A 16,144-nucleotide genomic window follows, 5' to 3' on the forward strand; every position below is an offset into this window, starting at 1 on the left:
GTAGAAATCATTTGAATTTGCTCTTCTTTATATAAACAGATTTAATATCCATGATATCCACTACAAGTGTCGCAGTTAATAAACGTCATCATACTCAGCTGACTGCGACTGCAGCTTTTTGAGTGGACTGGAGATGTGTTTTGATCTGTTTCACCTTTGTGAGAGTGATAGTTTCTTTCTCCTAACAAGGTTTTTAAGGACATATGTGGTTTTAAGTTGACCTCTCGGCGCTCATGTCGCATCGTTTCTGTTGTATTTTACGCTCATTAGCCACGCTCGGTCGCAGAGATGCGTTGGAAAACTTTTACTGTCTTTGCGTTTCTTATTAATATTTCCGGAACCTCAAGCTCCTCATATGTTATCACAGTGGATGTGAGGAGACCTGCGGGGGATCTGAAACACTTCTGGAGAAGCACTGGTTTCTGGTAGGTCAGATATAAACAGCTACACACAGTCCAGCAGTGTTCACAGTGGTGGAGACGAGGCAGAAAGTTATTGAAATGAAGAAGTGAATTAGTTCATGTTTTTATACCGAATCATGTTTTTATAAAATTACTTTTAATACCTTTTAATACCTCCATGCTCATGACTTCAACACACCTGCGGCCACAGGACATCCCTAGTCTGTCCCACTGCTCTGGAGTGATTCTGCTCCACTCTTCTTAAGGACTGTAGTGGGTTTTCTGGTCATAATTTGTGTCCAAGGATTTTCCAGAGGTTTTCTACTGGGTTTGGATCAGGACTCTGGGCTAGATTTGATTATTTCAATGTTTTCAGTTTTAAGGAACTGCTTTACCCGTTTTCTGCGACAGGGGGCAGTGTCCTGCATGACAATTGTTGTCTGATTGGGTGACTAATACCAGTGGATTTTCATACAGGACATATACAACATATACAATACAGACAGTGTACATATACAACTACATATACATACGGACACAACATACAGTGTACATATACATACATACATATACATACATACATACATACATACATATACATACAGTGTACATATACATACATACATATACATACAGTGTACATATACATACATACATATACATACAGTGTACATATACATACATACATATACATACATACATACATACATATACATACAGTGTACATATACATACATACATATACATACAGTGTACATATACATACAGTGTACATATACATACATACATATACATACATACATACATACATATACATACAGTGTACATATACATACATACATACATACATATACATACATACATACATATACATACAGTGTACATATACATACATACATATACATACAGTGTACATATACATACATACATATACATACATACATACATACATATACATACAGTGTACATATACATACATACATATACATACAGTGTACATATACATACATACATATACATACAGTGTACATATACATACATACATACATACATACATATACATACATACATACATATACATACAGTGTACATATACATACATACATATACATACATACATATACATACATACATACATACATATACATACATACATACATACATACATACATACATATACATACAGTGTACATATACATACATACATACATATACATACAGTGTACTTATACATACATACATACATATACATACAGTGTACATATACATACATACATAATACATACATTACAGACACAACAGAGACATACGGGACATATACATACATAGACAGACAGGTACTAGATACAGACAGACATCATACATATACATACAGTGTACATACATACATACATACATACATATACATACAGTGTACATATACATACATATACATACAGTGTACATATACATATACATACATACATACATACATACATACATACATACATACATACATACATACATACATACATACATACATACATACATATACATACAGTGTACATATACATACATACATACATATACATACATACATACATATACATACAGTGTACATATACATACATACATACATACATACATACATACATACATATACATACAGTGTACATATACATACATACATATACATACAGTGTACATATACATACATACATACATACATACATATACATACAGTGTACATATACATACATACATACATACATACATACATACATACATATACATACAGTGTACATACATACATATACATACTGTGTACATATACATACATATACATACAGTGTACATATACATACATACATATATATGTATATAAACACATGTATGTGTTTTGTGTCACTGGTGCATCACTACTTTTTTACAGTCCAGTGTTGTTTGTTTCAGCCCCCCTCTCCCTCATACCCAGGCCCACCAGTTTGACCTGAGCATCGACCAGCAGCTGAACCTGGCCTATGTGGGCTCAGTCCCTCATGGAGGGATCCAGCAGGTCAGGATACACTGGATGCTGGAGCTCATCAGTGCACAGTAAGTGATCCAGCAGGAGGAACCTCCTACATAAGCGATCTGTAGCATGAAGTATGTTAATCTATTTATTCATATGAATAGAAGATTGAAGATTTGTCTAGTTTAAGTTCCAGCAGGTGGTTTTTCGAGTATTTCTCTGTTATTTTAGAGATATTGGAGGGCGACCCCAGTACAACTTCACCAAACTGGACCAACTGATAGAACTCCTGTGGATTAATGGACTCCGACCAGGTACTCCGTGTGTTAAAGTCATCTTCCTCTCTGATAAATCGCACTAGTCTTCATGTTTTTTTTTTTATCTGTTTTTGTTTTCAAGACAACACAGAGTTTTAATAACATATTCCATTTTACTTTGGTAGTGGGTACAATTAATATTTGAACTATAATTATTTTGTGCATTTTTGGTTTTCAGGTTTTGAGCTTATGGGCAGCGTTTCGAACTACTTCACTGACTTTGAAAACAAATCACAAGTGGCCGAGTGGAGAAATCTGGTCTATCTAATAGCCTCGAGGTACATAGGTGAGTGTATTTCTGTCCTCGTTAAAGGTGTTTGCCCTCCACACCGTGTAATAATGGTTGGTAAAACTTGAATGCGAAAATTGACAATTGAGAACCTGACCAGAACTCTAAGATGTTTGTGTTATTTTGATTTCTGAAACCATTTGTAGTTCACAATAAAACTGACCCAAAATATAAAACGGACTCTGCTCTTACATAATGTTCACTGTTGATTACAGACAAATACGGTCTGGGGAGTGTTTCTCAGTGGAACTTTGAAACATGGAACGAGCCGAACAACCACGACTTTGATAATGTCACCATGTCAATTCAAGGTAAACCCGTAACGCATCCTAGATGGCGTTTTCATTTAATTAGTTATGAGAGGATGTTACAGTGGTAATAATGTGGGAGTCAGGGAGCTCCAGAGCCTGTAGCATCTGTATGAAGTGATGAGCCTTTTTGTTTAAATGTCATAGAGCTCTAAGAATGACCATCAAGACATGTAAGACAACCAAAAAATGTGGTAGTGATGGGCTTTTACCACCAAAAGAACTAAACCTGGAATTTAGTGTCTTTATTAACATGCTTGCATTTAACAAATGAGAGAATCACCAGAGAATGTTGTTACTGGACTTTATTCAAAAAGCCGTCCTGTGGTTCTTTTCTTTAGGGTTTCTAAACTACTATGACGCCTGTTCGGAGGGTCTGCGTGCTGCCAGCAGTCTCCTCAGGTTTGGGGGTCCAGGAGACTCTTGTCACTCCCCACCACACTCCCCATACTGCTGGGCCATGCTGCAGCACTGCTACAACGGCACCAACTACTTCACTGGAGAGACTGGAGTCACGATTGATTACATTGCCCTGCACAAGAAGGTCAGTAGAGCATACATAGAACGGTTGCACAGAACAGAACTTTTTTGCATTGGTCAGCATTATTCATCGCCAAACAGATAACAAATATAATCACTTGTTTTTGTTGTTGTTGCCCTCCTTTAGGGAGGGGGATACTCGTTGCCCATTCTACAGCAGGAGATCCAGACTATCGGAGAGATCCAGGAGCGCTTCCCCCACTTCCACAGCCTCCCTGTTTACAATGATGAGGCTGATCCTCTGGTGGGCTGGTCCAGGCCGCAGGAGTGGAGGGCCGATGTGACCTACGCTGCCATGGTGGTGAAGGTGAGGTGACTGAAGCGAAGTGAGCAAGCTCCTAGAGATTAAGTGCATGTTCCAATACTGAAAGGTGAAGAGACATTTACCCTTCCGTTGTGCTTTTCCCTCCATCAGATAATAAACCAGCACCAGGATCTGCTGCTGAATAACGCAAACACCATCAACTACACCCTACTGAGCAACGACAATGCCTTCCTCAGCTACCACCCACACCCCTTCACTCAGCGCACACTGACCGCCCGCTTCCAGGTCAACAATACCCAGCCGCCTCATGTCCAGCTGATCAGGAAGCCTGTCCTCACTGTCATGGGCCTATTGGCTTTGCTAGGTGACTCTAAAATTAAAGTTTACGTTTTTAAGTACCTGCTGTACAGGAATAGCTCAAGTCTCCAGGTGTTGCAGTTTAATATTATTTTAATGTTCTCAATGTCTTTCCTGTATGTGATTCCACTCTCAGGAGAGACACAGGTCGTAGCGGAGGTTTTTAACTCACCAGGAGCCAACAGCAGCACGGTGGGGGTTCTCTCCAGCAGCCACAAACCTGTAATACCAGGCGGCTCAGACAGCTGGCAGGCAGCAGTGCTGGTCTATAACAGCGACGACAACAGCACCTCCACCAGGACTGATGGTGTCACTGTTACACTGCAAGGACTGTCTGCCCAAAAGGAGAGTAGGTTTAACAAAATGCCCTTTAATGTTAGTTTATATTCAGTTTATATCTGTGTGTGAGTAGCTCATTAAAGCCCTGCCTGTTCTGATCTGTATCTAGATCTTGTGTATGTCACATATTACATGGACAACAATGTAACCAACCCATACCAGCTGTGGCAGAACATGGGTAGCCCTGATTATCCCACAGCAGAACAGTTCAGACGCCTCAGGAGTACTCAGGTATACACATTATACACATTATATGTGTTTTGCTTTCTTGTAAAGGGTTTTGACCCACTGATGCTGTGTCATTGTGCCAGGACCCTCATGTTGATGGACCCCATGAGGTTCCTGCAGGGGACACTCTGACTCTGAAAGCCAAACTGCCTGTGCCTTCTGTGCTTCTCATCCATGTTTGCGCCCAGCCCAGAGCCGTGCCAGACCAGGTCAGTGCCGCCACACAGAATAGTTTGGGGCTTCTTCTGTGTGTGTTTGTGTCAAGTGATGTAACTTAGAGCCTGTGTTGCGATGAAAACATGTAAAGGCCCGCAGCCAACAGAAAAAGACCGGGGCTGCTGCAGATTCAGAAAAGGTGTCCTCACGGTTTGAAATGCCACAGGCAGCATATGATGTTAACGGGGTGCTCTTGTGTTGTGTGAAGGTGCTACACAATGTGTGGTGCCCACTAAATACTTACATTTGCTCAAGAGAAAGTATTATAATTAGAGTGATAGTGACATATTCATGTCTGGAAATGACACTGGTCTTTTTAAGAGAGTATGTACTGTAACCATTTTTGACTCTGGATTAGGTCACTGGGTTGCACTTCATCAGAATCACAAGAGGCCAAGTCCTGATTGTCTGGTCTGATCACTGTGTTGACTCCAAGTAGGTGCACACGGCTGTTTCATTGTTCTTGTATCTGTCACTGCAAAAACTCTGCTTATTATCCAGCGCTGTTTCTTCAGCAGCAGCAGCTCAGTAGATTTACTCCCTGTATCGTGATACTGGGAATTACAGTATATACACAATATGCATGGCACTAAGCATACATGACCTTTTATTCTTTTTATTTGCAGATGCATCGGGACATTTGAAGTAGAATTCTCCACAGACCACAAGACATTCAGCAGGATTAATAAACAGAACACCATTTTTACTTCATATGTCTACTCACCTGGTAAGTGATATAGCGACAAAATGTCAAAATGCAGTGCCCTTTACCTTTCAACATGTACTCACATTATTTTAATTAATTAATTTAATTAATTACAATAAATTATGACACACCACATGGTTTTCTGCAGTGGACCAGGGAGTTGACGGTCTATACAGAGTTCGAGCTGTGGACTACTGGGGAAGGAGTGGGGCGTACTCGCTGCCTGAGAGGTATTCAGAGGAAAACTAGAGGTCAAGTCTTCTGGCAACCATATTATGTTTATATTTCTAAACATAGTGTGCTATTTGCATTTTTTCATTTAATCAAATGTAAATCCTTTTTATAGAGATGTTTTTTTATTAATCAAGTGCAGTCTCATCTGTCCAACCACATTTGTTATTTATGCTTATTTGTATTTGACAGTAATAAAGACATTAGAATTTTTGATAAAGCAGTTTCAACCTTTAATTTAAGTCCTCTCTAAATACAGCACTTAACGAATATTAGATAAAAGCAGCTGATCAATAAGCATTTGCTGCTTGAGTTTTGTTTTGTGATCACTGAAGCTCTGGGGCAGGATCAGGTTGTATTCTGTTGTTCCTGTCTAAGACGTGTCATCAGTACTGAAGGAGACATCTGCTTAATTAGTATAGTAATTAACATTAGAGAAACTTTTTCATACTTAAAACATAATTAATTTTCATTGTGTGTGGATTATTGTGGATTCTTTTTCATAAAGACAAGAACAACAGCAAGTTTCTTTGCAAAATTTATTGTCACAATACAGAATGTTCAGATGTTACCCATCAGTGTGGCAATACTGTACATCTGGAGTCAGATTCACTCAGGGGTTTCATTGGATTTGGCATGGTAATATATATTTCATTTTGACTAGATAATTCATGTTTTCATGGGACATCTTGGAATTGGATTTATCCGATAATTCTCTCCTATGACGCTGGAACTCAGCGATGGCAACAAAGGGCTCCTCAATAAACTCCAGGTTGGGATTCGTTTAGCAAGCTCCTGTTGAGAATACAGACAGAAGAGAAAAGTGTCGGATGAGATTAAATGTACCAAAGTTAAATTTACCCTACAAGTAAGTAATAACTGAGAAAAACACACAATTTAGCTGAGATTTACCTCAGTTTTCAGATTTTAAATTTAAGAAATACTAGAATGGCAATGATGCTTGAAAATTAGAATATTTGTCTAATCTCAAGTCAACCGTGATCCCCGTTTCATTTGTTTATTAAGATGAATGTGAAAGACTGAGCACGTACCAGACTGCAGTACCGGCTTGAACTGTCCGGCCATGCATATTTCCTCCTGCTTTTGGCGGACTATTCTCTGGATGGCAGGAGGAAGACCACGGGGGTTGCGGGAGAAGACCAGTGCATAGCCGTCTTCACAGCTTCCGTCCTCCTTGAGGGTGCGGCAGGCATAGGTGATGGCGTAGTGGTCATAGTCTGTGTCAATGACCCAGTAGTTGTCACCTGCAAGAGCAGATATGGAGCCATTAGTCTCTGCTGTATCTGTGATAGTGTTTGTATAGGTTTGAAGAGGCTTACCGCCACTTGACAGGTAGCTCGCCAGTCCCTGGTAGTCCATAAACATCTTTCCTGGGGTGCTAGGGTTGGGCACTGAGTACTGAGCAGCCATGTCAGCGCACACCACCCAGAAGCTTTGACATCACGTGGAGAAATAAATGTTCCATTTATTTGTAGGAATTTATTTAGTTAAACATATGAGATTCAGGCTAAATATGATAAATACCCACCCAAAGAGAGTGACTCTGCCCCTGGAGGAGGCAACCATGGCACCATCGTCTCCCACAGTGTATTCAGCGGAGATGTTGTCGTCCAGGAACAGACCCTCTGGATCTTTCTTCTGCAGAGCGTACCACTTTCCTGCATACTGTTGGTTTGAAAATGAACATGAACTGTACTGAGTGAAATTTGTGGTTTAAGGTGACAGGTTGTAGTAAGTAATAAACTGTATGCTGATCTATCCCTGTTAAGTTCAGTTGTCTTAACAACTTGACATCTTCATCTATAGGAGCTGTTCTGCATAGTTATATAGTAGAAATCCTGGTGGTTAAAGTGATAAAAAACCAAATCAATGCTGAAGGTTCTTAGTACTGAACTTTATTTCAGGATTAGTTCATCTTACTAACTCAATTTCTGAACTCACTCTTTTGGCGTCAAAGTCCTCTTTGACTGTAAAGCTGTCAACCACACAGGTCGCCAAGCTCTGCTCCATGCAGGCCAGGAACAACATCACCAGGGCAAAGAGCTGGAAGTCCATTCTAGGCGATTCTAGCCAAAGTTAAGCATGTAACATTAATTATAATAGGGTGGTTTTTATTTTTAGTTACCTACAGAGGCTGCAACCAGCTAAACCAAAAGAATGAGCAGCATCTTACCTGAGGTGTAGAATGAAGCTGCAGGAAGTCTGTGAAGAAGAAGCTGCTGCTGTGTCAGAGCTGAGTGGTGAGAAGACGGTGTGTCAGCTTTTTATACCCGAGGCACAGACCGCTCCCTGATTATTCTCATTTCTCGAATCTAAATTCAGAGTTTAAATCTACCACTAATCCAGTTATCAAAATCCCCTGCAGTAAGCTGATGAAACCTCGCATCCAGCAGTGTATGGGGTTTTATGTAATTGTTCGTAGGGCTGCATTATGGGAGCCGCTTGCGGGAAAGAGGTGGCCTGAGCCTCAAGTCACACACTCACGTCTGGTGCGTTTATAGCCAACAGGTGTATTTTGGGCACTAAAGTTACATGAAAAGTTAAAATAAGTCCAAGCCTAAATAGTACAGATTGGTTGAGTCCCACCTCTGAGAAACTGTTACAACGTGACTCTGAGTTTAGGAGTTTTTTTTATGTACATAAGGTCCACAAAACTAGTCCTCTTCCCTCACGTTTGTTGGCCTTTTGTCAAATTAAATGCTCCCAATTGGCTGGACTTCTATTTAAATACTTTATTGATCTTCAAGTGAATGTCATTCACTTTAGGCATATGGGGCTTTAATGTTAATTACTGCAGCTAAAACTGTATGTAAACACAAAACATCCTAAATCCGTTTTACATTTGGATGTAAAATCTTTGTAAAGATCAGATGAATGAACACACAGTAATATCTTCCAATGTAAAATCGGATGTTCCCGCCTTCTTCCTTTGGTTAAGTAACCTGTAAATGTTTCCAAAGATTCAAGGTGTAATCTCAGGCAAAACGTCATATAGGAAACAGTTGTGTTAAAGGACGTTTACACTGTTTATGCAACAACTGCCAGTGCAGAAAGAAAGTTTGTGTTTCAGTGACAGTGCTCTAATTTCACGTGTAAAGATGTTGTATAAAACAAAACGCTGGTTACATCTTGCTGCTATTTAGGCAGGTATGACTAGTTTTAATGTTTTCCATCTGTTGCTTCTTTGTTTTGTTTTGAATAAATAAATAGTTTCTTTCATTTACTTTTTTCAGATATACCTAAAAAATGAAACTGTATTGATTCACCTCACCAGTCCTGAGGTGATTTGTTTACTACAGTAGGTGAAAGACTGTGTACCGTGCCAGTAAGTCTGTATTTTTAGTCAGCCCAGGTTTGTTGTTGTTCTAATAATACCCCCTCTTTAGTAGGATGTTTAGTACAGTAAGGCCTGTGTGCTTTGACATCATGGTTTGTTCAGTGCTGTCACAGCCATCAAGTTGACCTGGGACATGTCAACAATGTCAACTCTGCAACTTTGATCTAAAACTAAAGCTAGATTTAAATGGTCTTCTTAAAACACTTGCTGATGACAGAACAAAGTATTTTTTACTATATAGTATCAAGTTAATCGGGAGTGGAAATCATTAATTCACTTGCAGCTGATATGGTTTTCTTATTTTGCCTATTGACAGACAATTTTCAACCAGAGTAATAGGTAAAGGTACACAATGAAGTTCACATACAAGCACCTACAAGTTAGGATTTTCATCTTGGTGGGATTATTAATGTGACACTAGTCCACTAACGCTTTGAAAAAATAAATTGGATCACATTCACATTTTTAATGAATTTCAATCGAAAAAATGAAATGACACCAGCTGTTGTGTACTTGTAGTTGTGTTTATGACATTGCTTCATTACAAACATAACCTCAATAACTTAGTGCAGCTAAATTAGCACTATTACAATATTTGAGTTCAGGAGCCTAAATCACTTTAATAGATGTATCTGGCGATCAAGGAGGGTGTGTATTACTTAAGGTGAACAGTGAACACATCCACAACATGGGAGTGTCTGCCTGTGATCAGCTCTGCCATCGTTACTCCAGAAAAAGGAGGGAAAGGTTTGGAAAGTGCACATGGACGTGGACATCCTCAGACAGTACACAAGCTTTACTTCAGAATGGTGTCTTCGTTTGCTGTAAGGAGAAAGTTAAATGAGAATGTTACATTTGGGATTTCACTTTTTAAATACAATCCACAATTATTAATATCAAATGGTGACATGACAGCAGCTGTGCCAGTGTGCAACATGCAGACGTTTGCATGTGCACACTGGAAGCTGTATATAGGGTGTGAAAATAAACATAGTGATGCTACCTTCTGCTAGCTGCTTGGCAATACGCTCCTGCTCCTCACGGACCTTCTTCTCCTCTTCCTCAATCCTTCTCTCCTCAGCTGCAATAGGCTTCAAATAATCTGAGCAAAGGAGGACATTAAAGATTATGTTGGTTAAGTGAAAAGAACGGCACCCATCATTAACTCCACTGTGTCCCCAAATGAGATCTGGTTACATGAGTTCGAAGGGCACATCTTATTGAGCTTCACCGAGCAAGATGTACATGTGTATATGAATGAATAGGTGCATGCGTCTATAATGAACCTAAACAGATAAACTTTCACCCTCCTGACTTAAAATGCTTTTGTGGAGATCTTTATAAATCCGTGACATTTATTCTAATTTGTAATCCAGTTTGTGTAGTTGATAACATTGCATGTTATATTGTTATATCACATCTTTGCCCCATGTAGTCCAGATTACTCAGGATTAAAGGAGGCTGATCTCTGTGTACATTTGCAGGATAACTCACCATATCTCTTCTTGCCATAGATGATGCCGGCAATCAAAGCTGAATACCTGGCTGTCTGTAATGAAAACAAATTAATACGTAAGTGACAAGTCACTAAAATCTCGATTGCACTTTTTCTTTTTTGTCTGTTTTGTTTGCAGCAGTGGGCGACAACGATAACGAAGTTGGTTTTGAAAACCTGTGGCAATTTCACACAGCTTAAATGAATGACAGGTTTGTCTTTTAACCAGGATATTGAATGTCATACTATTACAAATGCTGTCGGTTTGATTAATGTCCCTCATTTCCTACTACATTTAGAAAAACACTAGCGACAGCTCACCTTGTAAATGCAAACTGTGCCAATAACAACGTCAGTTGTTGATATTTCGTTCACCAAATGCCTTCTAAAACCTAATGCAGCCCAAAAAGAAACTACTAACTTGGTCTTTGTTTGGCTGCAGGCTTTAAAATTACTGACAAGTTGAAGCCACCTGTGCTAGCTGAGCTAGCATGTCTACCAGCTAATGGTTAGTAAGTGAGAGTGCTCCGTGTAGTTAGCAAGGAGAAATACAATTGAAGTTATTTCACAACAACACAGTCTTTTACCACAATATAACGCGAATCACATACCTTAATCAAAGGCGATACTGCAACTGGAGGAACCATTGTTTTAGAGGAGTTGCTAACAGCTAGCAGCAGAGGTCACTTTACCACCGCAGAGCACAACGGGAAGACACGTCTTCTTCTTCTATGGTCTTTATACTGCAGCTCAGTTTGCTGCCATCTTCTGGAGCAAACTGTGATGACGTGTTTTTCATGTATAATATAATACTACTAATAATAATCATAATCATAATGATAATAGTAGTAGTAGAAGGATAAAAAGATACTTGTTTATGTTTGTTTATTGTGTGCAGGTGCAGTTCTCATGAAGCTGTTGTATTTAGTCATTAAGGAGAAGTTATTGAGCAGCACAGTGTTTATTGTGAGCAGATTATCAAAATGCATTGTGTGATACTTGCATGCTTTGCAAGTGACTTATACTGCATACTTTATAGATCAAACTGTTGAATTAAAAAGAAATTTGAAATAAATTCAACAAATATCTTTTAGCCAGCTCTATGCTGATTTTTGAAACCTACAGACAGTAAAGTACAGAGTAGAGTACAGAGACCAACAAAAGAATCTGTGCCCTGGGAGCTGCCATGGTCATAATGAAAGTTATTTCATGGCCAAAACAAGCTAATTTGACCGCTTCACCCAAACAAACACTGTTATGATAATATACAATTTCACTGCAGGAATCTGATTCAGAAAGACTGCTTTTCTATATGTAGTTTAAAATTGACTCAGGTCACAAAAAACATCTTTGCACATTGGATCCCAACGTCACATTTAAACATATATTCCTGACTTAAACATTCACCAATTTCATTGAAGCTGTGTAATAATCATATTGAGGAAAATGTTCACTGTTTATGCAGTTTTGCTGTTTGTGTTTTCCTATTTTGTACTAACTTTTCCCTTATTTTACTATTGTCCAACATTTTCTATTGTGTTGCAGGTATCAAGCTCTAAATGTGCTTATTTAAAAAAATACAGTACAACAATACTGTTGCCTCCCAGCAAGAAAGAGCCGGGTTTGAATCCAACAGTGGGCCAGGTGCCTATCTCTGTTTGTATGTTCTTCCTGTGTCTGTGTAGGTTTTTCCACCTTTAAGCTCTTGAAGACGTTTCACCTTCTATCCAGAAGGCTCGATTGTTGAGTCATTAACACTTGTTGTTGTTCCACTGGGCGGTGGTGTAGTGGTTAGCACTGTGACCTCACAGCAAGAAGGAAGAGGGCAGAAGAAGGAGAGAAGAAGGTTTGATCCACCTTTCTGGGTGGAGTTTGCATGTTCCCTGTGTCTGCGTGGGTTCTCTCCGGGTACTCTGACTTCCTTCCACCTCCAAAGACATGCCTGTTAGGTTAATTGGTGACTCTAAATTGCCCATAGGTGTGAATATGAGTGTGAAATGTTGTCTGCCTCTGCAATGGACTGGTCACCTGTCTGCCTCTCGCTGGATGATAGCTGGGAAAGGCTCCAGCACTCCCGTGACCCTTGAGTGGATAAGCAGTTAAGGAAATGGATGGATGTTGTTCCACTTGGCTCTCATTTGTCCCTGTGACCACTTGAGACACAATGTGAACCACAGTGGAAGCACCTGGGTAGTGATTAAAGAACTGCATTGTAAGCGAGTGATTTGTATTTCTTCATAAAAATATGTCTTTATCTATATTATGTGTTTCTTTTTATGCTTCTGACTCTTTAGTAACAAAAATATAACTTTCTTTATACAAAATATGTATTTTAAGGAAGCAGTCATACTACTTAAATCCCTTAAATCAAATGGAAAAACAAATAGGTTGATAAACTTTCTCATTCTGTTTCCATTAATAACTCAACTGTAGAAGGTGATAGAAGCCATACACATGTGTGATCCTTCACTGGCTTCCCACCAACACAAAGCTGCCAATTTACTGGAATATATGTCCTAATACGCCACTGGTAGTGATTGGACCCATGTACCTATTCCATCTATTTGTTCCCATCACATTCCTTTTTGCACAGTTGTACATTCGAGCATATTATTTCTTCAAGAACATGTGAAATGTGAAATCAGTGTGCCTGACAATGGCGTTTTCCAAAGACGTGGTTGAACTTTTTCACTGTTCTCTTGGCAAATCTCACTTTCCCTCGTTTCTTCGTGGACGCTGTGTACTGATTGGACTTGAGCTTAGAGTAATAGTCTGAGAACTTGTTGAAGAGGATGGATATGGGCAGGCCGTTGAGGATGATTCCAAAAGCGATGCAGATGAAAGTGAAGAGACGACCCAGTATGGTCTCTGGGTAGACGTCTCCATAGCCCACAGTAGAGATGCTGACCTGCGGGGAAAGAGTAGAGCAGTCATTGGTGATGGAAAAACATGAATAACAAACCAAAGCAGCATTGGAGCACATTTTATGACCAATTCATGCAAAACTCCACGTAACCTCAAGGGGTTCACATACTTTTTCTTGCCACTGTATGTAAGTTCCACATAACTCTAAGTTTATTTAACTTAATAGTTAGATTAACTTAGTTAGTTAACTTAAAATAGTTACGTTCAACTCACATAACTCAGTTTCATGCATTCTATCTCTATATCTATATATCAGTTGCAGATGTACTCACAGCTGCCCACCACCATGCATGAGGAATGCTGGTGAAGTTTGTGTGTGGCATGTCGTGCTCCACAGTGAAGACCATGGCAGAGAAGGTGAAGATGCCCATGGCGATGAAGAGGAAGAGGCAGCCCACTTGCTGGTAGCACTGACGCAGAGTGAAGCCGAAAGCCCGCAGACCTGTGGAGTGTCGAGCTAGCTTCAAGATACGAAAGATTCTCATCAGTCTCATGATTCTCAACACTTGGCCCAGCTTTCCCACCTGCCCCACTGCCTGCATGTCAGCTTCATGCTTCATGTAGTTTTCCTCACTGTCAAAGAACTCCAGGATGGCCTGCAGATACTGCGGCAGGATGGCGATCAGGTCCACTGTGTTGAGAACACTTCTGCTGAAGGCTCTGAGGTCAGGAGTCGACACCAGACGGAGCAGGTACTCCATGGTGAAGAAGGCAATGCACATTGACTCCACATGTTCCCAGTATGTTTTACCACTGAGATGACCTGTGGGAGTCCTGTACTGCATCTCCTGCACTGTGTTGAGAGTCATGGCCACCAATGAAATTAGAACAAACAGGCTGGAGGTCACAGCCATCAGCTTGGCCTTGATAGATGAAAATGGCTTCTCCATCAGGTTCCAGATAGCCCTGCGCCTCTGCCCCATGAACATGTCATGAAAGAGCTCCTCGTTCTCCTCGATCTCCACCTCTGCTTCCAGCTCCCTTTGGATCTTTAGCTGCTCATTCAGCTCATCCTGCCTCTCCTCGAAGGAGATGCGGCAGCAGCGGTGGGTGTTCTTGATCCTCACTCCCCAGTAGTTGATCTCCTCCAGGAAGTTGCGGGGACACAACTCGTCCTTGATCCACAGGACACCGGTCCGGTAGAAGTTGAAGATGCTGTGGAAGACATCTGGGTCCCTGTCAAAGAAGTACTCATTGTTGGTCACAATGTAGTCGTCACACAGGTCCAGCTTCATGTTGTGGTCAGTATAGGTGGCCAGTCGTCCTATCCTTGTCTTGGGGTACTTGGCAGCCATCTTGTAGGCTATCTGGTAGGGTTTTCCTCCTACATTGATGTTGATCATGTAGTTCTTCTTGGTGGGTGAAATCTGCTTGGAGAAGCTGCACGGGGGATTGTCATCATCTTCATCCTCATACTCGGCATAAATGTCATAGATGTCCCTGCTTAGTTCCTGCATGGAGTTCCATGTCTTCACACAGCTTTCTTTGGCTAATGGATAAACAATTTCTGAGGGTCTTCGATTAATGTCTGCAGCGACTTTGTAGTTGGGGAAGAGACTCTGTCTCCTGTTCCGCGAGTTTACCATATTGCTGGTGCTGCCCATGCCGATGCCCCCAGACTACACAGCAGACAGAGCTTTTAGATCAGCCAGCATTACTGCTCTATAATACCCCTGTACCTAAGCGTGGAGCAGGATGCCTCATGCCCCCATTAATGTTGCTGACTGATAGGATCCGTGTGCTTACAGGACATCTAAATACCATTATCCCCTGCTGAGCTCCCTGACTGACATGACATTGGCTGCGGGGCATATCGCAGCACATGAATTCACTCACTTCTAGTTTAGAAATACTTTATAACATGACCTTACATTTCCTACAATTAATTTAAGTGGTTCCTGTGTTTAAATACATTTATAAGCACACCTTTCCATTTATTCCATGTTTAATTAGCTACATACATTTTTTTAAATACCTAGATTACGCAACAAAGTCATATAAGAAGGTTATGATAAAAACATACCAGTTGATGTTTCAATATTCACGCATTGTTTCTGGAAAACTACAAGCCACTATGTCAATTTTATATATGCCTGAATAAGTGATTTATTATAGAATATTTAGCAATTTCATATTTTAGTAACAGTATTTTTTTGCGTTTGTGACTCATTGTTTGCAA

General features: G+C 40.2%; 3 protein-coding genes and 1 long non-coding RNA gene across 5 annotated transcripts; 1 reads left to right on the forward strand and 3 right to left on the reverse strand.

Annotated features, from left to right (window-relative positions):
• Positions 1-99: 99 nt before the first annotated feature.
• Positions 100-6,642, forward strand: idua (alpha-L-iduronidase). 2 transcript variants are annotated; one of them, XM_026342744.1, is made up of 14 exons: positions 100-425; positions 2,334-2,474; positions 2,623-2,705; positions 2,887-2,994; positions 3,213-3,308; positions 3,647-3,849; positions 3,973-4,152; positions 4,261-4,474; positions 4,604-4,816; positions 4,916-5,037; positions 5,118-5,243; positions 5,609-5,685; positions 5,877-5,977; positions 6,105-6,642. In XM_026342744.1, the coding sequence occupies exons 1-14, from the start codon at positions 289-291 to the stop codon at positions 6,203-6,205; spliced, it is 1,902 nt and encodes a 633-aa protein (XP_026198529.1). In that variant the 5' UTR covers positions 100-288; the 3' UTR covers positions 6,206-6,642. The 2 variants fall into 2 exon arrangements, with proteins under 2 accessions (XP_026198529.1, XP_026198530.1); XM_026342745.1 differs by having other exon boundaries at positions 310-425; positions 2,356-2,474; positions 2,625-2,705.
• Positions 6,643-7,174: 532 nt separating this feature from the next.
• On the reverse strand, positions 7,175-8,624 carry LOC113150434 (purpurin-like). The gene is made up of 5 exons (XM_026342965.1): positions 8,382-8,624; positions 8,150-8,274; positions 7,737-7,873; positions 7,528-7,640; positions 7,175-7,452 (listed from the first exon to the last, which is right to left on the reverse strand). The coding sequence occupies exons 2-5, from the start codon at positions 8,261-8,263 to the stop codon at positions 7,175-7,177; spliced, it is 642 nt and encodes a 213-aa protein (XP_026198750.1). The 5' UTR covers positions 8,264-8,274; positions 8,382-8,624.
• Positions 8,625-10,048: 1,424 nt separating this feature from the next.
• On the reverse strand, positions 10,049-11,788 carry LOC113150824. The gene is made up of 4 exons (XR_003297686.1): positions 11,652-11,788; positions 11,040-11,094; positions 10,549-10,647; positions 10,049-10,367 (listed from the first exon to the last, which is right to left on the reverse strand). It is a non-coding gene; the product is annotated as an uncharacterized LOC113150824 (long non-coding RNA).
• A 1,893-nt stretch (positions 11,789-13,681) lies between these two features.
• On the reverse strand, positions 13,682-15,569 carry LOC113150435 (potassium voltage-gated channel subfamily V member 2-like). The gene is made up of 2 exons (XM_026342966.1): positions 14,238-15,569; positions 13,682-13,948 (listed from the first exon to the last, which is right to left on the reverse strand). Exons 1-2 carry the CDS (start codon positions 15,567-15,569, stop codon positions 13,682-13,684), a joined length of 1,599 nt encoding a protein of 532 aa, XP_026198751.1.
• Between the last annotated feature and the right edge of the window lie 575 nt (positions 15,570-16,144).

Source organism: Anabas testudineus, chromosome 9 (genome assembly GCF_900324465.2).
Source record: "Anabas testudineus chromosome 9, fAnaTes1.2, whole genome shotgun sequence".
NCBI lineage: Eukaryota > Metazoa > Chordata > Actinopteri > Anabantiformes > Anabantidae > Anabas > Anabas testudineus.

What these genes read in the sequence shown, in the direction of transcription:
- LOC113150435 (XM_026342966.1), bottom strand. Translation starts at nt 15,569, where the DNA reads ATGGGCAGCACCAGCAATATGGTAAACTCGCGGAACAGGAGACAGAGT. An exon ending in ATGCATGGTGGTGGGCAGCT is followed by an intron (nt 13,949 to 14,237) that starts GTGAGTACATCT and finishes CTTTCCCCGCAG; the next exon opens with GTCAGCATCTCTACTGTGGG.
- LOC113150434 (XM_026342965.1), bottom strand. Translation starts at nt 8,263, where the DNA reads ATGGACTTCCAGCTCTTTGCCCTGGTGATGTTGTTCCTGGCCTGCATG. An exon ending in AGGACTTTGACGCCAAAAGA is followed by an intron (nt 7,874 to 8,149) that starts GTGAGTTCAGAA and finishes TCAAACCAACAG; the next exon opens with TATGCAGGAAAGTGGTACGC. An exon ending in GGCAGAGTCACTCTCTTTGG is followed by an intron (nt 7,641 to 7,736) that starts GTGGGTATTTAT and finishes GTGATGTCAAAG; the next exon opens with CTTCTGGGTGGTGTGCGCTG.
- idua (XM_026342744.1), top strand. Translation starts at nt 289, where the DNA reads ATGCGTTGGAAAACTTTTACTGTCTTTGCGTTTCTTATTAATATTTCC. An exon ending in CTGGAGCTCATCAGTGCACA is followed by an intron (nt 2,475 to 2,622) that starts GTAAGTGATCCA and finishes CTGTTATTTTAG; the next exon opens with AGATATTGGAGGGCGACCCC. An exon ending in GGGCCTATTGGCTTTGCTAG is followed by an intron (nt 4,475 to 4,603) that starts GTGACTCTAAAA and finishes TTCCACTCTCAG; the next exon opens with GAGAGACACAGGTCGTAGCG.